The sequence below is a fragment of the Micromys minutus genome (genome assembly GCF_963924665.1).
Source record: "Micromys minutus genome assembly, chromosome: 8".
NCBI classification, from domain to species: domain Eukaryota; kingdom Metazoa; phylum Chordata; class Mammalia; order Rodentia; family Muridae; genus Micromys; species Micromys minutus.
Window position 1 is genome coordinate 59,912,879 of NC_137977.1, and position 25,047 is coordinate 59,937,925.

The 25,047-nt window shown below is 50.0% G+C and overlaps 1 protein-coding gene across 5 annotated transcripts in view; it reads right to left on the bottom strand.

Moving 5' to 3' along the window:
* Positions 1–953: 953 nt before the first annotated feature.
* Positions 954–25,047, bottom strand: part of CTIF (cap binding complex dependent translation initiation factor) — a 258,284-nt gene continuing 234,190 nt past the window's right edge. For all 5 annotated transcript variants that reach the window (XM_080920215.1, XM_080920216.1, XM_080920213.1 and 2 more), the window contains 2 exons: positions 6,124–6,177; positions 954–4,592 (listed from right to left, as the gene is read on the bottom strand). In XM_080920215.1, coding sequence (XP_080776341.1) covers positions 4,377–4,592; positions 6,124–6,177 — 270 coding nt within the window. In that variant the 3' untranslated portion in view covers positions 954–4,376. The remainder of the gene's footprint in view (positions 4,593–6,123; positions 6,178–25,047) is intronic.

Genomic DNA, 25,047 nt, shown 5'->3' on the forward strand with positions numbered 1-25,047 from the left:
GGGCTTATTTAGGACCCGATGAAAGACTCATTTGACTGCCCAAGACTGGAGCGATACTTGTGACTGAGACTTTGCCATTCTCAGGCTTCTTAGGAGCCATGTTTCCCATGATGTGGTATGTCTTTGTTTCAAGCCATAGTTATCACAAAAGCCATTTTCTTCAGGAAACTCCACCACCCTGACTTGGCCCCAGAACCCCAGCTTTTAGAGACAGAAAATCCATTCCTCTGCCCACTTATCTTGCATGAGCCCTTTCCCAACCTCCTCCTGCCCTAGAGTCTGCTCTTGCCCCGGACAGCAGCCAGGGGAGAGGTGAGGATGCTCTCCTCACCCAGCACGTATCTTGGGTTGGGCTCTTCTGAGACTCAGCTGAGCCTTGGTGAAAGCTGAGCTCAATACAGAGAAGAAAGACTCAGCATACTTTTGGTTTTTGGTATCATTTATTATTTTTTTTTAAACCCACTTGTAGTTTGGGTTCAGCTGGGAAGCAGGATATTTGGGTAGAGGGAAGGGGACGATGGTGCGAGCAGGATTGGCCCATAGCTTTGGCGGCAATCTCCAGACCCTGCTCCAGGGAGGTAGGTCCTGTTGTCAGGCCCCCAGCTGGCTCAGGTGAGGCTCCAGATCCTCTGGGGCAAGTGTCCTGAGCAGAGGAGAATTCCATTCTCACCAACCCACCTCCTCCAAGACCCAGTCAGAGGCTTTCCAACACAGTGCCAGGCAACAGAGGGACATCAAGCCAAGGGCAAGCCTGAGTGTATGGGACAAGGAACACTGTCTGGCTTCTGAGTCCAGGATGCAGCTACCCAGAGAATGCCACCCAGAGTGGCCCCAAGGAGCAGCTTCTCTTGCTTCCTGGGCTGCCTGGGCTCCATCACTGCAGCTGCCCTGGTTGCGACCAGTGGTCTACTTCCCACCCACCCACCCCCACCCTCAGACGAAATAAAATAAAATACAATAAAAATTAGAATAAATATCAATTGGGTCAACATTTACATCTACACAGATGGACAAGATGATCCCCAAACTGTAAAGGTTTACAGACTGGACGAGAAGATTCATGGATTAAGATGTATTTGGGGGGGAGATGTTCCCCGTGGTCGATGGTGGTGGTCCTGGCCTTGTCCAGGGCGGGTCAAGAGCCCTGCAGGATCTGTGGTCCAGATCTTAGGCAATATGGCCATGAGAACAGTAACCTGCAGGCCAACTGAGAGGAAAACAAGGGCCAACTTGTCCTGTTAGGTAGGGGAGCCTAAAAAGGCTCAGTATCAGATCACCATGGCCAGACAGGACAACACACGTCTGAGAGAGGCTCTGCCTCCTGTTCACTCATTCACAGGCGGGTTTTGCTAGTCCGATCCTCCCGCAGCGGGAGAGGCTCTGGCCTGGGAAGGTCAGGGTACCTGCAAGTCCCCCACTTCCCCTACAGGAAGGCGCTCAGCCTTTTAGATTTTAGGCTTTACTGTCTCTTTAAAAAATTAAAAAAAAAAAAAAAGTTTTCATGTCTGAAAAAGTAACCGGGATCTGCATTTAAGACAGACAGACAAACAGCTGGAAGTGTCTGTCATATTAGCATAGACCGGGAAGTGGTTTTGAGCAGTGGAATACACTAGGCAAACTACAACTCTGGAGCCACAGGGACACAACATGTAGTTAAAAATATATTTATATATGTATACATATTCATACCTTGCATCTTCATACTGGTCCTCAGAGCCCTAGGAAGGGCTGCTCTTGAGGCAAGAGCAATTGGACATTAAGAAGGAGCTGAATTAGGCCAACGGTGCCCACAAAGACATGGTCTCTGCCTCTTTAGGGGCCACTAGACCCCCTACACAATGTTTGGGAGCCACCGTGTGGAGCCTACTCTGTGAGCACAATGCGGAGTCTAGGAGACCTCTCTACCGTGGCCCGTGTCCTCACCGTCGGCCTTTCTTTCTTTCTCATGGTCCTGCTTCACTCTCAGCAGATGCAAATGTACATACCTGTATTTGCACACACACGCACACACACACACGTACACACACACAGACACACACAAACACACACACACACACACACACACACACACAGGCTCACACACATGCTCATACCACCCTATAGACACCTGGGAAGCAGGTCTATGCAGAGAGCAGGTGCCTGTGGGCCTGCGCTGCCCAACTCTACCCGAGCATCAATTCCCTGATGTCTTCTCTGGGAACTCTACCTGGCCTGCTCTTCCCTCAACACCTCCTGTGGGGCTCACAGCGTCCCTGGGCTCCAGGCTCAGCCTAAGGGCTGGGATGCGAGACAAGGCAGCGAGAAGCAGAGAAAAGGAGAGGAAGGAGGAGAGGAAAAGGAACGAGATCAAAGCTGGGGCCGCCGTGATCTCTATACCTTATTCCCGGCAGCCCTCTTCAGAGGCCTCATCTTGGGACCTGAATACTTCACTTGGAGACAGCCAGAGAGAACTCAGGAACTCTCCCTCCCCCACCCGAGTCCCTTTTTCTATTCTTCTAGACTTGGGACAATTAGGAGAGACCGTCCTGCCTTTTCACTGTAGACAGTGTGAAGTCAACTCGGAGGCCTCACGAGCAGCGCCTGTCAACCTTCCGACGCTGCGACCCGTTAATACTCCCGCTCTTCCTCATGCGGCGGTGACCCCCAACCATAAAGTTATTTTTGTTGGTACTTCATAATTGTGATTCTACTATTGTTACGAGTCGTAACGTGAGTATTGGATATGCGGGATATGTGATATGTGACACCCGTGAAAGGGTTGTTTGCTTCCCCCACAGAGGACATGACTCACAGGGTGAGAACCACTGGTTAAGAGGCTCCGCCATGGTCTAGGTATGACCAGGTCCAGTGATGTCCTGGGGGGGATCATCAAAGTGTGGGTTCCAGCTTCCCAGAGATAAGGTGGAAGAACCTCCATTCATCCCAGCAAGACCAGCCTCTCAGACTGCCTCATCTTCCTCCCTAGCCATTATGGAAGTGGTTGTTCCCTGGGACCAGAGCCTCCCAAGAAATCAGAGACTTGTTTCTAGCCTGAAGAACTTCATTTGGCCGTCTGCCTGGTTGCCTACCAGTCAGGACCCAACGATTTCCCCTCTCCGCAGCAGCCTTGGAGGTAGGGCTTGTGGGTCTTGCCTGGGTTGAGGCAAGGGTTCGTGAAGTAGGTTCCAAGGCCGGTGGAGCCAGCAGTGGGCTCTTCCTCCAACAGTTACTTGGAACAAGACCTGTGTTTGGCTTTAATTTGCCAGCCTCATTTCTGGCCCTGTTTGCCATAACGGGGCCAGAGCAGGTCCTAAGGTAGTCAGTCCAGGGGACAGTATCAGCCCTTTGGAAGCTAGCAGTAGATAGAACAGAGGCACCACAGGACAGGGGCCCAGCTACACAGGATTCCAGTGGGGACCCCCATTGGGGCAGAAGTTTCCTATTACTAGCTGGCTACTGGCACACTGCTAGTGGCTAGATTCTTTCCAGAGGGGGCAGGGTTTGATCTCCCACTAGTGGGGGATCCTTGAGGGGATAACTATGTGATCACAAAATCTAGGGCATTTTCATGGAGGAAAAGACTTCAAAGCAACCGAACTTTTGAAAAACAAAATAAAAGGGAACAAGCTGAGCTGTGAGCCCCAGCTCCCTTCTCTGCCTTGGGGGGGGGGGCAGCAGCAGGCCCTGGGGCTGGAGGCTGAGGGTTGGAGGAAGTTAGGAGGGTGGCGGGTGGAGAGCATGGAGGTTAGAGGGGGGAAAAAGCCTCTCTCCAGCTCCGCTGGGGCTGACAAAGGCCATCAATTATGGGCGGCTGGTGGGGACCGTGCCTGCCTTTGTCCTCCCAGACATCTGCTACACGTTGCCTGCTGCCAGTTGGCGACTGTGGCTGACAGCACGTGGGAACAATGAGAGCGGTCTCGACCCACTTTTTCAGCCTTCGGCAGTCCTGGCTGACCCAAGCGGTGGCCAGAGGTGTGGGAGGCTGAGCAGCAGCTGTAGACAGTGAGAGGCAGAGATTCCGCCCATAAAGCTCTAAGGGGCGGGGGGGGGGGGGGGGTTGAGCTGGAAGGTAGGGGGCGGGGAGGACTAGAGCTGAGGAGGAGGAGGAGAAGAGAGCAAGGGCGGGTGACCACCCGGACAAAGAGACATGCTTCCCTTGGTGTGAGCTACCACATGCGCAGGCTGGGGCTGGGGCGGGGAGGCGGGGTGGGCTGCACGGGGAGCCCTTCCGAGGGATCCAATCCCCTCCTCCGCTGGCTCCAGACTGGCCACCATTGCTACCTGCCTCCCTGCTCAGGTCTCTTTCCCGCCGGGGCCACCCCTGTCTTTTCGCCTGTCCATCTGGCCCTGTGCACCAGGGCCCCAGCTGCCAGTGGGCTGCCCGCCAGGCCCCCTTGTCAGGCCGTTAGTTTCTGGATGGTCCTGTTGTAGTACTGCGTGATGGGGGGCGTCAGAGGGTTCCAGCTGTTGGCGTGGAGCTCGATGACCTCCAGGAGCAGGGACCGGGTTAGCATGGACTCCGAGGGGCACAGCATCTTATCTCTTGCGCTGGCTAGGAGGTCTGTCATCATCTCTGGCAGCTGCTCCTCTAGCAGGCGGCCCGTGCTTTGTAACTGTGGGGGAGAAGTGTGGTCAGGGTGAGGACTTGGACCCCGTACTAGACATTCCCTTTTCCGTGCACACACCCCCATCCTTGGCTAGGAAGGCTGGAGGCAAGGACCAAGAAGATCTAAATTGTCCTAGGTATATGTAGATCCAGGCAGGAATAGCCAACGGTGAGAGTTAACAATCATCTGCCAGCAGGTATGCTGGGTACCAGGATATTGCCTGCTGCCCAGGCTTGATAGCAACTCACCAGGAACTCATCTATTAAGTCCTCTACCCCAGACCCTCCCCTCCTGTAGGGAGCTTTCTCTGACTACACTTAGACCCTCACTGGACCTCCCTTGGGTGATCAAGCATCTTTGTGGTAATTCCCATTTGCCAGATATTTCTCTGGAAACAGATTAGTGATCAGTACCTATGTGTGTCTGTGTGGAACACGAGGGAAGACGGGTCTCCTTTCTAAGCCCAAATATACCTCTAGCCCCAGAACTGACCTCTGTCCACATTTGTGATGATAATTAACAGAGAAATATGAACTGAAGTAGAAATTTGCCAGGCAACTGGGAGACCTGTCAATCTTCGGAGGGAAAAAAAATCAAAAAACAAAAAATCCTGGCCAGGAGAAACTTTAATCTTTATGGGCTAACAACCCTTGAAGGACCGACCCTTCTTCCTGTATTATCTGAATGCTTCTTGCCACTGCACCCTGGCTTGTCCTACTTGCTTTTCTAGGCTCCACCTTTCCTACAATGCCCTTCCCTGACATCTATGACCCACTCTGACCTCTCTCCCTTGATTTCCAGGGTTATAGGCACATTACCCCCATATATTCCCCAGCCCCTGAGCATGTACCAACCTTGAAGCTATCTGAAAAGACAGACCCTGACCTTATCTTTTCCTCTAATCTCTGCAAGCACCATGCAGGTATCCAGCTGAACCCCAACAGAGAAACTTCACCATCTTATCCAACCCAGGATGCTGTGTAAGTTCTTGGGACTTAAAGCTCCTGGGATGTAGCCTTATATGTGAGCATACAGTAAGCTCACTTGCACAGACAGGCTGGGTCCCCATGCCAGACGGTCCATTCTCTGTATGCCATCCTGAACGACTTTGGTTTACTTGTAGAGGGCAAGGATCTGTCTCAAGAACCCAGCCAGCCTTAGGAGGAAGATTCCAGAAGAAGCCTCAGTGTTCAGTGGCTACATCTTGAGATCAGGAATAGTGCCTCTCAAAAGCCAGTGTAGGAGACTCAGCCCAGCATTTGGAGCCTTCTTCCAGTTGCATACCACGGGAGTGAAGGGAGATCTTTGGGGACAGCAGGTCACTTGCTACCTCTTAAGTTATTCCTATGGCACACCTCATCTAAACAGCAGGAGGTCTTTTGACTAAGAAATGGACAGTGCAGCCTGTAATAATTCCCCTAGAGAACAATCCTCCACATGCCTGGCTCTACAGAAACACAACGACTTTGGTTTCCTTCAACTCTGAGGCCAGAGGGCACGTGCGTCTGGACTTAGGCCATTGGAGGCCACTGCTCACCTCCATGGAGCAGCAGAGGACGGCGTCTTCCTTCACATCCTGAGACTGCAAGAGCTGTGGATGAGAGGGCAGAGAAGAAGACGGTCAGGCTGTACCCAGCTGCTAGACCCCTGCAGGTGGGCCACTGTTTTGCTCATTCCTGTCCCAGGGAGTAGCACCATTAGAAGGTGTGGCCTTGTTGGAGTAGGTATGGACATGTTAGAGTGGGTGTGGCCCTTTTGGAGTAGGTTTATTACTGTGGGTGTAGCTTTAAGACCCTCATCCTGGAAGTCAGTATTCTGCTAGCAGCCTTTAGATGATGATGTAGAACTCTCAGCTCCTCCTGCACCACGCCTGTCTAGATGCTGCCACGTTCCCACTTTGGTGATAATGGACTGAACCTCTGAACCTGCAAGCCAGCCCAATTAAATGTCCTTATAAGAGCTGCCTTGCCTATGGGAAAAACAACATCAACCAACCAAACCCTCCAGAACTCCCAGGGACTAAAACACCAACCAATGAGCACACATGGAGAGACCCATGGCTCCAGTTGCATATGTAGCCAAGAATAGCATTTTCTGGTATCAGTGAGAGAAGAGGCCTTTGTCCAGTGAAGGTTCGCTTTCCTTGGACACTGAGGTGGAGAGGTTGGTTGGAGAGGTGGAGAGGGTGGTTGGGAGAAGGGCACCTTCATGAACACAAGTGAATGGTGGGAAAGAGGATAACATTTGAAATGGAAACACAAAGAATATCCAATAAAAAATTAAAAAAAAGAAAAAAAAAGAATTACCTTGGTCATGGTGTCTGTACACAGCAGTAAAACCCTAAGACAATGACCCTGAATCCTGGTGCCCCTGTCTCTACTGCATAAGTTTTGGGATTAGAAGTATGCACTACCATGTTTTGCTTGACTTTTTTTTTTTTTTTAACCCACCCTTCCCCATTTGAGACATGATTTCATACATGGTGCAGGCTGGTCTTGAACCAGTAATCCTCTTACCCCGGCATCCCCAGGGCTGAGATTACAGATGCTACATTTGGCTTACAGTCAGCATTTTCAGTATGTGACACATGTTTCACATCTTTGTATGGTCTAGATCATCACAGATCTCATAGTCCCACCCTACTTAGACCCTGTACACACAAGACTCTTCAGATAGGCCACTTCCTAGCAGCCTAGTGTGTCATGATGCTCCTACCCACGTCCCACCGACATCTTACATCCAGCTTGGGAAGGAAACAGAGGTGATGTGAGCATCCCCATCTCACATACTTCTCCAGAAATGGCGCAGAATTACAACCGACATTTCTGCAAACACACAGATTATGTGCCAGTGCCGCCTAGGACAGTGGTTCTCAACCTGCGGATCACGAGGTGAATATCAGATACTTACACTACGATTCACAAAAGTAGCAAAATGGCGGTTACGAAGTAGCAAAATGGCGGTTACGAAGTAGCAATGAAAAGAATTGTATGGTTGGGGTTGGGGCGGTGCCACCACAACATGAGGAATGGCATTAGGGGGGTGGCAGCATTAGGGAGGTTGAGATCCACTGTTCTGGAGCAACATAGTGATAATACCAGCTTCACAGCCTCTGACCCAGGCAGTGTTCCTTGCAGGACTGCCTTCTGAGAATGTACCCACACACTTTTTACACCTTCCCCATTATCTGCTTCATTCTAGTAGTGCAAAAGTGTGAAAGTAGCGTGGACACTTCCTGCTATGTCTGCACAGCAGGCTGTGTTAGCACACAGCTGTCTCTTCCCTCCACAGTGGGGTCTGCTTCTGGTACTCTCTTGACTCAGGGTTGTCAATCCTTAAGAAGGGCCCAGGAGGCTTCCACTGGGGGTGTCCTGGGGGCGCTCTAAGAGCCACGCATGGATCTTTCATCTGGATGACTCAGGAAACACGTTCTGGAAAATGTCGGGGGATATCTCAGCCTGAAGCAGGCCGGCATCCATGCAGCCCATCTGGGAGCTGATCCCAGGGCCTGGAAGGGTTTAGTGACCCTGGTGGGTGAAGTTGGAGGGAAAGATGTCTGCTTTTGCTTACTCTCCAGGAAAGATGGAGGCTAGGCTAGTAAAAGGTGAGCTCTGCACAGCTCTGGAACTCCCGCTGTTACCTTCCCTTATGTGCCCCTGGCCCCCTCCTTGGGGTTGGAGGGCAGCTAGCAGAAGAAAAATCCTTAAACCAAAAATGGCTATCTGGGAGTGGCGCTTCACAGCTATAATATCAGGACTTTCTGTGGCTGGGGGACGTTGAGTTTAAGGCCAGTTTGGGCTCCACAGTAAGAGTCCGCCTCAAACAAACAAAAGCCACAAGTCAAACTGTTGTAGACATTCCAATAAATAAGTAAAATGCTGCAGAAAGGACAGAGAAGGCAGAAGATGGGGCTTCTAGGGAAGGGAAGGGGAGACTGAAGGCAGCCTTCTCAGCACATGCTGGTGTGTGCTGGTCACGCTGGTCCAGAGCTCTGTCTCTGGGCCTGTAGTATCTCCCCACAAGTGTCTGCCCAGTTTAGTGACAAGTGAGGTAAAATGGGAAATTCTTCAAAGATCCAGGGCCTGAGAACCCGGGGCTGCTGTGGCATGGGCTGTCTGGAAAGTGGCCTTTCTCACTCTGGTGATGATGCAGGGAAGGCCTCATGCAGCTCCAGGGCCTGTCTGCAGAGTGCTCTGACCCCAGAGCTAAGGACTCCTCCCTGCTTCTACCATTCAAGGCCTGCTTACCTTCCTTTGGCCTTCCCTGACAGGATGGGGCTCTGCTGTCTGTCCACGTTCCTTCCTTTAGTCCTCTACTCTCTCCCCATGCCCCTGTGCTATCCCAGGCTCCCCACAGATGAATACTTCTGCTCCTACCCTGCAGGGCCTTTGTCCCCCACTTGGGACAGGGAAGACTGCTCAGGACTCCCAAGTAGAGCTGTGGGAGGGTTCCCTCTTCCAACCTTATCTCTTACTTGGCTGTTGGGAAAGTCTGGGCTAAGCCAAAAATCACATCGTGCGATGGGCCCTGTTGCACAGGCCTGCTAGGCTTTCTCCAGGAAGCTACCGAGGGCTGTGCCTTTTGTTCTCCTGCCTTCACTGGTGCTGTGTGCAGAGATGACGTGAAGGAAAGGCTGGGGAGATGGCTCACTTGGTAAAGTCTGGGAGATCTGAGATGATGCCCAGAACCTGTGTAAAAATCCCAAGTGTCAGGGACACACTTGTCATCTCAAGCTTGAGGAAGCAGAGACAGGAGGATCCCTGAGATTCAAGGGCCTACTTACTGGTCCAGCTTAATTACTGAGCTCTAGGTTCACTTGAAGAACTTTCATCAAACAACAAGGAAGAAGACTATGCCTGGCTCACCTTGTATATACAGACTCACTTCTATCCATGAAACATGGATCTTAGGACCCTTTAGCATTGTCTTCAGAACAGTCCCTTCATCCTCCTCCTCTGACCTTTGTGCACCTTGCTCCACTCTGTGGATAGTCAGGAAGTCTCTGCTTCTGCTTTTTGTATGAACAAGAGGCTTGTCGCCTCCCTCGCTGAAGGCTCTCCCCACGGAACCCCTCTGCATGTATCTTTCTTGTTGCTCAGGCCTGTCAGTGGCTCCCTAGTATTTGCTACTGGACCTTCTCTTTGTGGAATCCTAGACATTCTTCCAAGCACAGAACCTTCCCATTCCTCCATCCTGACCCAGATTTCCTGTTCTGTGTTCCATTTCTCCAAGTCTGGGTTCCCGGAAGGACGGCTGGGTTTTTGGATAAGAGAACCCCATTTGCACATTGAGGGGCCAAGCCATTCTCTTATTTATGTGTGTTCTACTTAGGATTTTTTTCAGGAGAGAGAGTTGCTTGAACTCAAAGATTGGTCTCAAAAAAGGAGTGGCCACTTGAACAGACATAATACTTGCATTCTTCTTTGTGGTTATATGACTGGCAGCATTCAAAGGCAGAGCAACCCAAGTGTCCATTGTTGAGAGAAAGGATTAGCAAATGGCCCGTCTATTGGGGCTGAATAATATTCAGGAGTTGTGATGCGTTTTCATTTTAACAAACCGTCATGACCCAGGTGAGAGTAGCCAGGCACAAAAGAAAAAATACAGCCTAAGTCTACTTACATGAGGTGCTGAAGAGAAATACATTCACAGAGACAGAAAGCAGAGAGTAGCTGATGGGAACTGGAGGGTGGGATGGAGTTAGTCAGTGGAGACAGATTTCCAATTGGGGAAATATAGAAAGTCTCTGTAGCGGTAGGGTTGATTATAAAGAAAAGTGAATGGGCTTAAAATTGTAAAAGTATATTTAAAATGGTAAATATTATGGTATGTATATTTTACCACAACAAAAATAACTGTCTATACATTAAAAAAAAAAAAAAAAGGAAATAGATGACAGTGAACAGAGTAAAACCCTCTGGAAGAACAGACTGTTCTTCTGAGCCTCTTCTTCCAAGAAGGGCTGCACCAATGGAGGTCCAGTGTGGCTCACTCTCGGGTGAAGGTCTTGTGGGGAAGAGGCCACCCCTCATCCAAGTCTTTGGCATAGAGAGAAATGTGGGCGGGCTGGGGCAGGCAAGCCACCCGCACCCTTGCACCGTGAAATGTGTTTCTTGGACGAGAATCCAAGGCAATTGTGCGAGCCCACACAGTGTTTGTTAGGAAGCGAATGCATTCCTGGGCTATTGTCTCTGCCGGAGCCTTGTTGTGGGCACACCCATCACATCCTCCCTCGGGGAGAAGTAGCTGAGGTGCTCCAGCCAGGCTGTGGGAGGCCTGACAGCAAGTAGAGAAAGAGCATCCCCTGAGTCCCCTGGGGAAGGGCCATGGGGCATGGGCATGCTGCCCAAGGCGTGCCCAGGATGGAACCAGGCTGGCTTTTGGGATGCCACCCAGCAGGGAGAGAAAGAAGGTGCCGATGGAAGGAGACGTGAGGCTGACTTGATGTGCTGCAAGGAGACCACTACAGATTGTGTCTCACTGGCTAGTGTCAACCTGAGGCATGCTGGCCAGCTCTTCCTGACCACCCCAGCTCTCCACAGGCACATTCTGCAGTCTTGGAGAACGGACCCCGCTGCCTCACACACTACAGCCAGAGTTCTATCTGACCCTGTGGTCGGTAGCATGGGTTCTGGGTGGGCTGGAGGAAGCAAGGGGGGTGGGGTACAGGGTAGGTGACACTTGCTACCTTGCTGGAGTCTAGAGCCCATCAGTGTCTTGATTGGCTGGCTGTATATATGGAATATTTTACCATATATATTTTACCAAGACCTGTAAGGGTAAAATCAAAGTGTGGAAGAGGGTGAAAACCAGAAAGATCTAAATGGAGATCAAAGAATTGGAGGGAGTGGACACCCCAGAGATGGGCTCAGACACTCACACTGGAAAGAGAGAAAGATGGGACACAGCCCCAGCACCATGGTACTGACATCATGGGTTGTTGGGTTGGGGACTCCACAGTCTTCAGGCCTGTCTATCCTATGCCTCTGCTGGCTCTGGGCCTGCATCACAGGCAAGTCTAAAAGACAACACAGGAACTGATACTCACAGTAATGACCTTGAGTCATCCAGAAGGGGTCAATTATGCCTGCTTCTCTCTGTTCAGGGAGGCAGATAATCCATCCAAGAAAGGCTATCATCAAAAATGTGCAGCAGGCTGACAATCAAGATCTGCCACTGACCGAGTCACCAGGGCATGCCACTTAATCACGCAGCGCCTCGGCTTCCTCACCCGAGAATGGGGATAATATCTGACTCCCTGTTTTGAGAGTCAACTGAGATAATATACAGGCAAGAACTTTGAAAAGCACAAAGCCCGATCCAAGCGTGTGCAAGGTGTTATTATTATGATTACACTTAAATCTTCATAAACATATATCTTCCCTGCAGATCCTACCACACTTTGTACCCTCGTGACACTCTTGTGGAGACAGGCAAAGGCCACAGGCTTTATTATCTCTACTTAATAGACAGAGAGACCGAGCCTCAGTAGTTAAATGGCTTGCATAAGGCAGACAGAGAGTCTGAGCAGAGTAAGATGAAGCTCAGAGTCCTGGGTCAGCATCCTCTGACTTAAAGAACACTGTCCGTTTCCCCCAGACTAGCTAATTTTTACTTTGATAGCTGGAACTCATAATTCTTAATTCTGCTGACTGGTGGCTGTAGAAACCAAAATGGGCTTTTACAACATGGCATTGATTTTGCCTTTTCTCTGATTGCACTGCTGACAGCCGTATTCATCTGTTCCTGCTCATCCATTCATCCACTTACCCACTCACCCATCCTTCTATCTACACATTAAATCTTGCCCGCCCACTCAATCCATCTATTTATCCATCTATCCACCCATCCATCTACCCATCCATCCATCCATCCATCCACCCATCCATCTACCCATCCATCCATCCATCCATCCATCCGTCCGTCCATCCATCCACCCATCCATCCATCCATCCATCCATCCATCCATCCATCCATCCATCTATCCATCCATCTACCATCCATCCATCCATCCATCCATCCATCTATCCACCCATCCATCTACCCATCCATCCATCCATCCATCCATCCATCCGTCCATCCATCCACCCATCCATCCACCCATCCATCCACCCATCTGTCCGTCCGTCCATCCGTCCATCCATCCATCCATCCATCCATCCATCCATCCATCCATCCACTCAATCCATCCATCCATCCATCCATCCATCCATCCATCCATCCATCCATCTATCCATCCATCCACTCAATCCATCCATCCATCCATCCATCCATCTACCCATCCGTCCATCCATCCATCCATCCATCCATCCATCCATCCATCCATCCACTTATCCATCCATCTATAAATGCAAACATGCATCCATTGACACAATGTTTAGGGCACATCCTATATAGTAAGCACAGTGTGAACACAGAATAATGGAAAGACTTCTAACTTAGTAGGGAAGACAAGAGAGATGTTTGCCAGGCATATGGGGTTAGAGTACAGGGAGAAAAGGGGTGGCAGTGGAGAAAGTTCCAGGCATTTTGCAAAGAAGTATGTCCATAAGCTAAGGCTATGAGAGCAAGCAGAGTCCACCAATGCACCGGCCAGGAAGCCAACAGTGTGCCAAGATACCTAAATATACAGGCTGCGGGCAGGGCTGTAGCATAACAAACAAGGCCAGGGACAAATACTAACTGGATCTAGATGCTGTGCTGCTCAACATTGGTTTTTTGTTGTTTTGTTTTGTTTTTAATCTCAAGGTTCAGAAGAGCCCCTGAAAAATTTTTAAATGGAAGACTAGCAGATGATATTTACATTTAAGAAAGATCCATTTACCTATCTATCTATCTATCTATCTATCTATCTATCTATTTATTTATTTATTTGCAGAGTGGAAAATAAACTAGAATGAGGAAGCCTGGGAGGCATCAAGCCCAGTAAGAGGCTGTGGTGTGAAATTGTGGAGGCTTAGATGAGGCAGGTATAAAGGCAGGATCACATCAGAGAGAGAGAGAGAGAGAGAGAGAGAGAGAGAGAGAGAGAGAGAGAGAGAGAGAGAGAGAGAGGTGGGGGGGGGGACAGACTTATGGTGAGTACGAGGTCAGGGGACATAGAAGCTGGACTATTCCCGGGCTCGAAGCTTATCAGATGCACATGTGGTAGTGCTGTGGGTAGGAAGGCAGAGGCCAGCGATGAGGTGACCTGGAGAATACAAGGAGTGAGAAGAGAAGGTTCGGGGTCCGATCTTGGAGAAGAGAGGATGAACCCTAGGGGAGGAAGGGGAGGACAGTCAGAGATGTAAGTGGAGCCAGAGGAAGTAACGTCATGGAAGGTAAGATTTCCAGGAAGTAGAAGGTCAGCAGGTCAAACGGTTGGCGAGGGCAAGTAAGAGGAACAATGACCACAGAGGACTTCGTGATTAGGAAAGAGGTGACCTTTGCCAGGACGACATCAGTGAGGGCCTGAAGAGTGTGAAGGAAGCCCAGCGTGCACACATAAAGAGAATAATTCCTGCTTCTTTTACTTGGGGGGCCTCTCTGATATCTGGCTCTCCCCCCACTCTCTCCTGTTTCTCCAGACCTCGTCTATGGGAGAGAAGACATCCAGGGAAAAGAGCGGCGTTGGTTTGACAGGAATGGGTGTGGAGGCCGGGGATCTGTAATCTGTTTAAAAGTTTCAGATTGAACCAGATGGGGCAGAGTCAGGAGAGAGGGGGATCCAATACACAGATCAACCTTGGATAAGAGAAGGGCTCTCGCTCCATCTGAACTAGAGGCAGGGGCTGTGAAGGTGCTTAATGTAGATGCTAATGATGCTCACCCTGTGGACAGCTATGGAGTTCAGGGTGCTTACATGTTAATTTCTTAGCTTTACCTAAGACAATGTCTGTGCTGTGCTGCTAGCATTTCGGACACCCCAAAGAGGGGGACTTCCCCTAATGCCACTTGTCTATTAGCCTAACGAGAAGTTTTGGTAGGTTGGCCAAGGTCAGATGTTAAGAAAGTGCATACTTCAGCCCTAGTCTTCAGTCCAAACCTGTGCCCGAGGTCTGGCTGCCAGCCCTCTAAGGGAGGCGGGCAGATTACCCTAGCTGTGGACCAGGCGCCCGGTGGGGATAATTAGTTTCCTTCTTGCCGAGCTTGCAAACCTCCCCTACAAAGTGACCACACTAAATGTCACATGGGGTTAGTGCTTTATCCGCAGCCAGCCCCAGGGAATAGAAATACCATCCAGGGCCCTCAGCAGACACCAAATCCTCCTGTAGACACCAGAGCCAGGGGCCACAGCTCCAGCAGCTCCTCTGGGGAGCCAAACCCTGGTCAGTGGCCCGGATAAGAGGGAGTTTTGCTCACAATCTCTGCAGCTGTGAATTCCCAGGACCTTGGGGTCAGCCATGTCTGCAGGCAAAGCCTCCTGTCAATTCCAGTCCTTTCTAGAAGCTGCTTGTCATTTCTGTTTTGAGTTACCCTAGCATCTACCCATTTTGCTTTAAGGGTGGACAGGGGAGACCGGAGGTAGCTCATTTTCCCCCCCAGAGGGGGCTCCCGAGGGCTGAACAGCACCTTGGGCTTCTCACCTGTAAACTGCTTCACCTGTTTGGTACTTATCTTAGGTGTGGTCTGTATACATTTTTAAATCTCTCCTCCCCGACCTCTGTCAGACACTATGATAATTTTTCATGCTTGAGGGACAGAACAGAGGCAAGAAGCAAAAGAACTTCCTCAAGAAAACTCAACAGTGGAAAAATAGGATTTGTACCTAGATCTAGTCTGGCTTTCAAGTCAATGCAGTTTCGGTACTGCTATCCAATGAGTTGTGCAGAGTCAGGCCTGGGAAGGGTGGGTGACTGCTTACCTGGTTTGCTTGGGGTACACTCAAGTTTTATCTGTCATTTGGAAACTATTAGTAACAGTACTTCTTCAAACTGCCCTGCTTTGGACAGCACTTTACAGGGCCACGAAGACAAGGCAATTCTTCTGCCCCGGGTTCAGCATCTCCACTACTAAAACAGGCACAGAGCTCCTGCCTCTCTCTGAGGGTGAGATGGGGAGGAAGGCCTGGGCTGCCAATGCTTCAGCCCTGTCACAGGGTGCCTCTCATCGAAGGGGAGGAAGATGACTGTAACCTGGGCCTCACCTGCCAACCTCCTCCATCCAGCCCAACACGAGAGAGAGAGAGAGAGAGAGAGAGAGAGAGAGAGAGAGAGAGAGAGAGAGAGAGAGAGAGAGAGATAAAAGAAAGATAACGAGGCAGACATTCTGCCTGTGGGGCAGCTCAGCTTAGGGAGCCAGGCACAGGGGTCATTCCTGACTCTCACCCCTCACAGTACCCTCTGAAGGAATGGAATAACTGTGGCCTGTGTCTGACTCAGCACCGAATAGTTCTCTGAGTCAGGGAGGGTTAAGGCTGGCTGGAGGCCAGACCTGGGGCTCTGGGTGGGTGGCCGGGCTCCCCAACTTAGGGCAGAGTGGGAACTCCTGGGTCTGTCTCACCATGATGGGGCCCTGGGAAGAACAAGGAGAAAAGCAGGGCAGTAGAGGGGGTCAGGTTGCCTTTTGCCCCTAGCTGGGCCTCCTCCCTGCCCTGGCCCCTGCTCCCCCCCCACCCCTCCGCCCACCAAAGGCCTGGATTTGACCTTGCTGGTTTTGCAGGGAGGGTGTGACAGCCTCTGGGTAAAGGGACCTAGCTGCTGCAAAGGCATTTTCCGCTCTCTAAAGTAAACAATCAAACAGGAAATTAATCGAAAAACCCACTTCAACGGAAGGTTCAGGTTGTGATTTTCACAGCCCCAGAGCCAGGAAATTCAAGGTTATAGTTCCCATAGCAACTTGCCTGTACAACGAGGGACTGCTCAGTTGGAATAAGACCTTGAGGAGTCAAGCCGGCCAGTCCTCTGCCTCCGAGGAACATCCCCAGGAGCAGCAAGTCTGCATGACTTGGGTAGACTGCTGCTCTGAAGTGGGCCGTGGTGCAGGGGAATCACTGTAAGGCTAGGTGTGCTCTTGGTGTTACTCACAGTGTGAGCTCCCACAGTTCACTCCTCTGGGAGCCGGTGATCATAGACCTTCAGGGCCTTTACCTGGCTGACCTACTGTCATTTCTTACGTACACATTTGGACCTAGACTCTTTTCACTATTGACCCTCAACCCTTCCCATGGCTGTGTCTCTGCTAAGAAACATTTTGCTTGCTGGAGCAGCCCCCAGAGAGCAAACACCCCTTTTCCTGCCCTAGACCCTTTTGCCAGTTCAAATATGCAATATTAAAATATTAGATCTGTGCACCTTCATGGCTCTGGGAATGGTAAAAAGCTAGTTTCAGAACCAGAGGCAGACCTTCCCCTTCAAGTCGGGGTGAAAGGGAGCTGGGCATCTTGGGTGGGGTTTTCTTTTGTGTGTGTATAGAGGAATCCCTACTTGACAGGAAAGGACAAGAGGGTGTTGGCGCTCAACCTCTGGAGGAAACAGTCTGGAGTTCTTCGTAACTAGCTCGCTACTTCCCTCCCGCTCATATGTCCTGTCCCTTCACAGGCCCCTGGCCTTGCCACGGGACCCAAAAGAGGGACACTTTCCAAGCTGTACCTGTAGCTTCCTGGGCACCAGGCCTGTGGCAAGAGGGCACCCAGCCACCTGCCCAGCTGCCAGCCTGGCTCTGGAGCCAGCGCCTGAAGTGAGTATGGCCGGGGCAAGTGAGAAACGGCGCCTGCCCGGGAGACACAATGTCTCCCTGATTTCCTAACAGGCCCAGCGCTGTGCCAGGGCCCGATGGGCAGCTCACCAGGTCCAGCCTCACTTGCGAAACTGTCCTTTCCTCTTATGGAGTAAGCTTCGTTGGGGGGTAGGGGGTGGAGGTGGCTATGCCACTATCTAGAGTTACACCTTCTGTGAGCCCTCCTCCCCTCTGGCATTTCCCCCTTGTCACTGTGCAGTAGCTCAGAGGCAGGAGGCCTCCTCAGGAGTGTGACGGTCCCTTTCACAACACCAGACAAATAGATTAGCTAGAGGTGGTGGGTGGGGAGGGGACTGTCAATAGACCAATAGAATGATGACTTAATCTTAAACCTGAGGAGCCTTGCCCATCTGTTACAGAGGAAGTGGTCGCTACACCTTGAAGCTCACTTAAAGATAGGGTCCTAAGATAATCTGGTGGGCTGACCCGTCCACCTGGCCCTCCACCCTGCAGGAAGAAGCTCCCTAGAGATTCGTTGATGTAGGCCTACATCAACACTTGCAAGTCTGCTCTTCCAATGGCAGGGTCACGGTCCATCTTAGATTCTACGGGAAGATGGGGCAAAAGGGACTGGCAAAGGATCTTGAGGAACAGAAGCAGTCACACACTGAGCCATTCCTCTTTGTTTAAATTATTTCCTCCCATGTATCAATATCCTCTTGCTGTATTTAAGAGTGAACATAAGGGGCTGGAGAGATGGCTCAGTGGTTAAAAGCACTGACTGCTCTTCCTGACGTCCTGAGTTCAATTCCCAGCAACCACATGGTGGCTCACAACCATCTGTAATGTGATCTGATGCCTTCTTCTGGTGTGTCGGACTGCAACAGTGTACTCGTATACATAAAATAAATAAATAGTTCTCAAAAACAAACAAACCAAAAAAAAGAATGAACATAAAACGCCAAGTGGTGGTGGTTCATGTCTTTAGTTCTAGCACTCAGGAGGCAGAGACAGGTAAATTTCTGAGTTCGAGGCCAGCCTGGAAAACAGAGTAAGTTCCAAGACAGCTAGGGCTACACAGAGAAACCCTGTCTCAAGAAAACAAAAACAAACAAACAAACAAACAAACCCCCCCAAAACAAAAAACAACAACAAAAAACCAACAAAACAAAATAAAAAAACCCACAAAGCTGGGCATGGTGGGGCATGCCTTTAATCCCAGCACTGGGAGGGCAGAGGCAGGTGGAATTCTCTGTGAATTTGAAGTCAGCCTGGTCTACACTTTAATCTCCAGGATTGAAGGCTATCCCTGGGGTGACAAAACCCAACCAGCTCCTTGATCCTTGATGGCTTAGATGGAACTGAGGTCAAACTGGTCAGGACAGCTGTGTCTGGGGCAGGTATGCTCTGTTAATGTTCAGAGAATAATAGGACTGCACTAAAAAACATAATTAGCATTGTGCTCAAGAGTGTCAGGCAGACAGGCCTGGGCTGAGAAAAGGGCCTAAGGCCAGTTGGGGACCTCAGAAGGGACTTGGTGAGGACTCTGCCAAGACTCAGAGATAAGAGCCTTTAATTCGCACCTGGAAATGTGTTTTGCTTTAGAGCCCAACCCTTAGCAGAGTAGAAATGTAAGAATGGGGTAGTGCTACCACCATGGCTGGGGGCATCTTTACAGATGAATAATTTTCCAGCTAGTGCTCTTATTCTCCATGCTGGCCTTGTCTGTTCAACTGACTGTGTCTCAAAAAAAAAGGGGGCTGAAGAGATGGCTTAGTGGTTAAGAGCACTGACTGCTCTTCCAAAGGTCCTGAGTTCAATTCCCAGCAACCATGTGGTAGCTCATAACCATCTATAAATGGAATCTGATGCCCTCTTCTGGTGTGTCTGAAAATAGCTACAGTGTACTCACATAAAATAAATAAATAAATCTAAAAACAAACAAACAAACAAAAACTGACTCCCACCAGGGTCTACCTTGTCTTCTTTCCTCTTTCAGACCTCCTTCTGGCCAGGCTTATCTGTTTGAAGGCCTATGAAGCTGTTCTCCTGTCCTCATCAGCCTCCCGTTTCCCCATTTTCACTCCCTCTGCCGTGCACACCTTGCTCTGTCCTGTCTCCACTTCTCAGATAACACAAGACAACCTCACAACCTTCCTTCCCTTCCCCTTCTCCCTAGCACTCCTCTGTCCTTCTCTTCTCCTCTCCCCTTGCTCCCTTAAGTCTGCCCAAGTGTTTCCTTAGCATCCTCGGGTGAGAAGCTCACTCTGGTATCTGTGAAGGCTGGATTTCTTCACAAAGGGCCCTTTAGTGACCAAGAGGCTAAAGGTAGGGCAGGTCTTGCCTTCAACTCCTCCATACATAGGAAAATGTATCCATCCATCCATTCATCCATCCATCCAATAAAGAGGCCCAGAGCCCAGCAGATAGATGTTTGGAATGCAGGGTATAGGATACTAATCCTAACTCTGCCATTCACTTAGGCTGGACAACTTAGTGGCCACCTCTTTGGGTCTCAGCTTTCTAGATGGCAATGTGGGCAAAGCAATGTTTTCTTCCTCTGTTGTGGGTCACTGCAGGGATGAAGACAGACACCCCTTGGAACGGTGGAACATAAACCATCTGGAATAGCCAGTGTACAGCAAGCTCAGCTCCACCAGTGAGAGCTCATCTCTCATCAGTAAGTGGACTGCATTGGGGCACAGGATGAGGGTGCAATGACAGGCAGAGCTGTCACCCACCCATTTGTCACCTGTGTGGAGGAGGAGGCTCAGGAAGTCTTCCCAGGGAGAGACATTTCTGGGAACATCAGGGGAAGAGTGGGAAAGACCAGAGGGGACAGAAACAGGGCAGGGGACAGGAAGAGGGAAACATGGTTGGAACACTGGTTGATAACCCAGGCAGAAGGTACAGTAGCCTCGCTGAGCCATAGAGAACAAAGTGACCATATTTAATGGAGTCTCAGAAGCTGTCCATAGCCCTGGGATAGGGTGAGACTTAGAAACAGCTTTCAGCTTTGGGCTTAGCGCAGCCAGAAGTGGATGGCCCTGTGAAGAAGTGCCAATTTGGGGAGCAGGAGGTGGGTCCATAAGACATCAGAAGTCCGAGGGGAGTGTGGACAGGCCAGGGTGAGGTGTTAAGGAGAGAGATGGGCACAGGTCGGGCTGCACAGATTTGGGGTTTGTGTGGTTAGAGTCTGGAGGGGATACTGATCCTGCATAGCTCTTGAGATGGCACCTCTGGAGCCAGAGTTGCCCATCCCTTGGCTAATCCTACCACTTCAGCTGGCCTCTAGTCAAGTCTCCCATACTGCACTCTGTGCCCTTGGCTCTGAGGAGGTGACCTGTGCGTATTGAGCCCATCTAAGGCTGCATCCATGAGTATCTCTGCGCACTGCTTGCTTACACCTGTACTTTAGAGGTCACTAGGAGGGAGGCGAGTTTCAGGAAGACACACTGATCAATTATTTCTTTTCGTCTGCACGGGGGCAGGCAGCTGGGAAGTGAATCGTCTGGGGACCAGGAGGGAGAAGTCACGGAGGATGTCCACCCAGGGTTCTAGTCTGAACAAACCTCTATGGGCAGCAGCTACGTGGAGCACCACTGAAGCTGTCTGGAGAGAGGATCTGGCGGAGCCTGAAGCTCAGGAGTGGTCCTGGCTACAGAAGCAAAGGCAGGTCCTCAGCCAAGGAGGACATTTAGATCAGGGCACTCAGCTGTAGGTGACTGACATTTGTATTACTTAACTCTCTGCTGTGGTAGGTTCTTGTGCAGAATAGAATGTTCTATAGCATCTCAACTTCTACCCACCAGCCACCATCAGAAACTCCGAGAAGGGACAACTCCATAATACATCCAGACCTTGCCAAATACCCACAGCTGAGAACCATAGCTGCACATGGAATAACACCCCGGTCCACCAACGCCCTTCCGTGCTCTGCTTTTCATACGGGCAATTGCTCTACCGAGCTAAGAAGGGCTCTCATGCTTTTAAATGGACGAGGGGAATGTGTTTGGCTACAATGTAAAAATTATACAAAACTCAAATTTCAGAGTCCATAAAGAAAAAAAAAATCGTGCTAGAATAGTCACGCTCATTCATTTACATTTAATCCATAAACAGGCACCGAGGCACATGGCTGAAGGCTTAAAGAGGGTAAAGCAGGAGGGTTGCTGGTTCAAGTTCAGCCTAGGCTATGGAGTGAGTCTCAAAATAGCAATAATGACAATGGGAAGGATGATGGCCAAGATCTAAAATGTGTCATCCACAGCTGACTTTGAGCCAGTGACAATCGGGCTGAAGCCAGAACAGTCCGTGGTGCTGGTGAATACAAGTAAGTGCCCTTTGTTCAAAATACTTGGGACTGAGTGTATTTTGGATATCTGATTTTTTTTTCCTCTCAAATTTTGAATATTTCATATCCCTGAGTTATCTTGGGGATGGGACCCAAGTCTAAACATGAGATTCATTTATGTTTTATATATACCATATAGACTCGTAGCCTGAAGATAATTCTATATAGCATTTAAAATAATTTAGTGCATGAAATAAAGTCTCATAGTGTGGAATTTTCCATCTGTGGTTTCATGTAGGTATACAAAAAGTCTAGAATTTTGGAATACTGTAGATTTTCAGATAATGGATGCTTAACACATACATCGGCCTTGACAGGTTCCATGCTGTTGGCTCAGTGGGGCAGAGGCTGCTAAGGGAGATAGCATGTAAGGAGATTGCTCTTTTGCCAGTCCTGGCTCTGCCCAGTTGTGTAGTAAAGAGGTTGCTGGAGGGGAGTGTGAGGTCAAGGGCAGGCTTCTCCTACTGAACAGATGATGTGAACAAGTTACCACAGCAGGGGATGCAAGGAAAGAGATAAGAGAGACGCATCAGAGGGGACCCTGGGAAGACAGGAAGAGGACTGGCTCCACCGGAGTTGGGGCCATTGCCCTGGTGGACAGACTATTAGAAGTAGGCGGGGACCCAGGCAGGTCCACGGTAGCTGTCAGGCAGCCTGGTTGGTCTGTGGGCTCGTAAGAACTAAAGCCAGCCAAGGTTATGCAAGCAGACTTAGATAGCAGCTTGGGTTGGAAAAGAGAGACTTAAATCTGGCTTTAGGAGTATTTTAAAATCTTACACTATTATTTGCGTTTATGTATAAATGACTTTCTTCGGGTTGGTGCTAACTTTGTAGCGAAATTACATAGAGAGTCTGCAAGGGGGTGATTTTGTAACATCTTTTTAACTTTTCTCAATTGGACATCTCTGAGAAAAACTTTTTATTTTAATGTAACACATGCAAAAATGTGCCCAAATTCCAAGTGTTTGGATGTATTTTCATAAAAGGAATGGCAGGTTAAGAAATGGAACCAGAGCTGCTCCTAGAGTCAATGAGCCATTCCTTTAGGCCTCTGCTGCCTGCTGAGGCTGCAGCCCGGCCCTTTCCCAGTACTTGGAAGCCCCAGCTCTATACTGAATCTGTTGCTATGGGCTGTGGTGGCTAGTACCTCACCCAGCAGCACTCTCCCCAACCCTACCTGTTTTCAGCTACTCTGTTCTGGGAGTTTTCTTCCAGGAGCATCTTGTCCTCAGATTTTAGGAATTGGCTAGGCAAGGTAGGAGATTTAGTTCTAGTATTCCTGGCTGATGACAGAAATTCAGATCTGAATGAGACATCTCTATTGTGCCCAAGGGAGGGCAGGAAGCTAGCGCCTCTCAGCACATTATAGTGTTTTTGTTGTTGTTGTTGTTGTACATCTGGGACTAGAAGCCAGGTGTTACACATGTGATGCAGGTGTTGTCCATGTGAGACCCAGGTGTTATACATGTGAGGTGCAGGTGTTACACATGTGAGGTGCAGGTGTTACACATGTGAGACCCAGGTGTTACACATGTGAGGTGCAGGTGTTCTATATGTGAAACAAGTGCCCTACCACTAAGTACACCACTAAGTACACCACTAAGCCCCATGTTTGACCTTTCTTGGCAACATGGAGCCCTTTGAAGATTGATGGGAAGTAGCTGCCTCTCCCAGAAAAAATGTACATACAGGTTCACAGATGTTTATATTTAAATTCAGCGGGTTTCCAGAGTCTGAGGGCCACACAAGCATAACAAATATGTGGATTTAACACTTCTCACAGTGGAAAAGCTTCAGAAACATGGAGAGTGACTGTCCCATAGGGCCATCAACACAGCGATGGTCTCCTGTGTCATCAGGAAGGTCTATGTGCCTTCTCAGTTGAATGGTTAAGGGATAAGCCAGGATGACGGATGACGACACACTATTTTTCTCTACCACGTGTCAGACACTTGACAAGTTTGATGTCTCGGTTCCTGAAGGAGCTAGGCAGATACAGAAAGCTCTCTCCCACTTTACTGATGAAAAAGAACTTGCCCCAGGCCCCAGCTAAAACACCAACCAGTGTGGGATCTTCAAGTCCTGTTAGTCTAAGGGTCTGATACTCTGTCCTTCTTTCTAATGACCTCTTCCCAGAGAAGACACACACACACACACACACTGAGGGGGGGAGGGGAGAAAGAGAGAGAGACAGAGAGAGAGAGAGAGAGAGAGAGAGAGAGAGAGGGAGCGAGAGCGCGCTCTGGGTTCTGCCCTACAGATCCCCATAGCTGTCTGGGAGTTTCTCATGAAGACGGTTCAGTGTACCCAGCTTCACTTGTGGGAAATGACTCACCAGAGCCCTGCCATGCTGGGACTCCAGGGGACACAAATACACTTCCTGTGTCTCAGACAGAGCTCTGAGCAGTGTGAACTGGCAGAGCAGATCTCCGAGCCTGGCTAGAGGCAGATTAAAAACTCCCCTAGCTCTGCATCCTGGGGAGAAAGAGCCCATTGCCTGGGCTCCCAGGACAGCTCTGTCATCCACAGGGCAGGCATGGGGGCTGGACTAGAGTGTGGTCAGTCTGCCTGGGAACCTGCGACTTCTCCCTTAGGACAGCAGTTCTCACTTGAATGTGTAGCAAAGACTCCTAAAATGGGGATTTCCCAGTTGAGAACCGCAGATCTAGAGCGGGGTCGGTAAACTACAGCCACCAAGCAGCTCTGGCCAAGGCTTGTTTTTCACAGTTCACGAGCGGGGAACAGTTTTTAATGTTTTTGAGTCGTTGGTAATAAATTTAAAGTCCCCCTCCTTCAAAAGACTATGCCGTGATGCATACGAATCATGATTCAGATTTCAGAGTCCATAAATCCGGTCATAGTCATTGTTTAAATTGCTCTTGGGCCACAAGGATAGTTGCTCGTACTTCAAGGCATAGGATGTGGATGGACTGGATTTTGCCCGTTGGCCCACAAAGCCTAAGAAGTATTTACTACACGGCTCTGTGGAGGAGGTTCTGTGGAGGGCAGCAGTCAGGAGGGGTGAGGAGGAAGAAGCCACAGGAAGCTCTTTGGAACCGAGGGATCCCTGCTCTGGGTTGAGCAGACCTTAGCCTTCTGAATGTGGCTGTCCTGAAGGCGACCCTGAAGACTTCTTGTAAGCAATCAAGACCTCTCAGCGCCTGTATGCACACCTGAGATTTCACTTCTAGAGCCTGGGCCTTGGGTCTGCTTCCCTGCCCAGGGGACAGGATTCAGGCAAGCTTTACTGCTTGTGGGGATTTTCTGGGCAGCAGGGTCTGAGCAGGGCTAAAAAGACCTTCCCCACACCTTTCAAACAGCTGGGCACCCCTTTTCCTCAGGGCACCCACTTTTCTCACTTCTCCTTCCCTAGTGTGAATGTCCCTGGAAGGGTCACTTCAAACCACACCTCCCAAGACCATACAGTTGTGACTGGAACACCCACAGGTC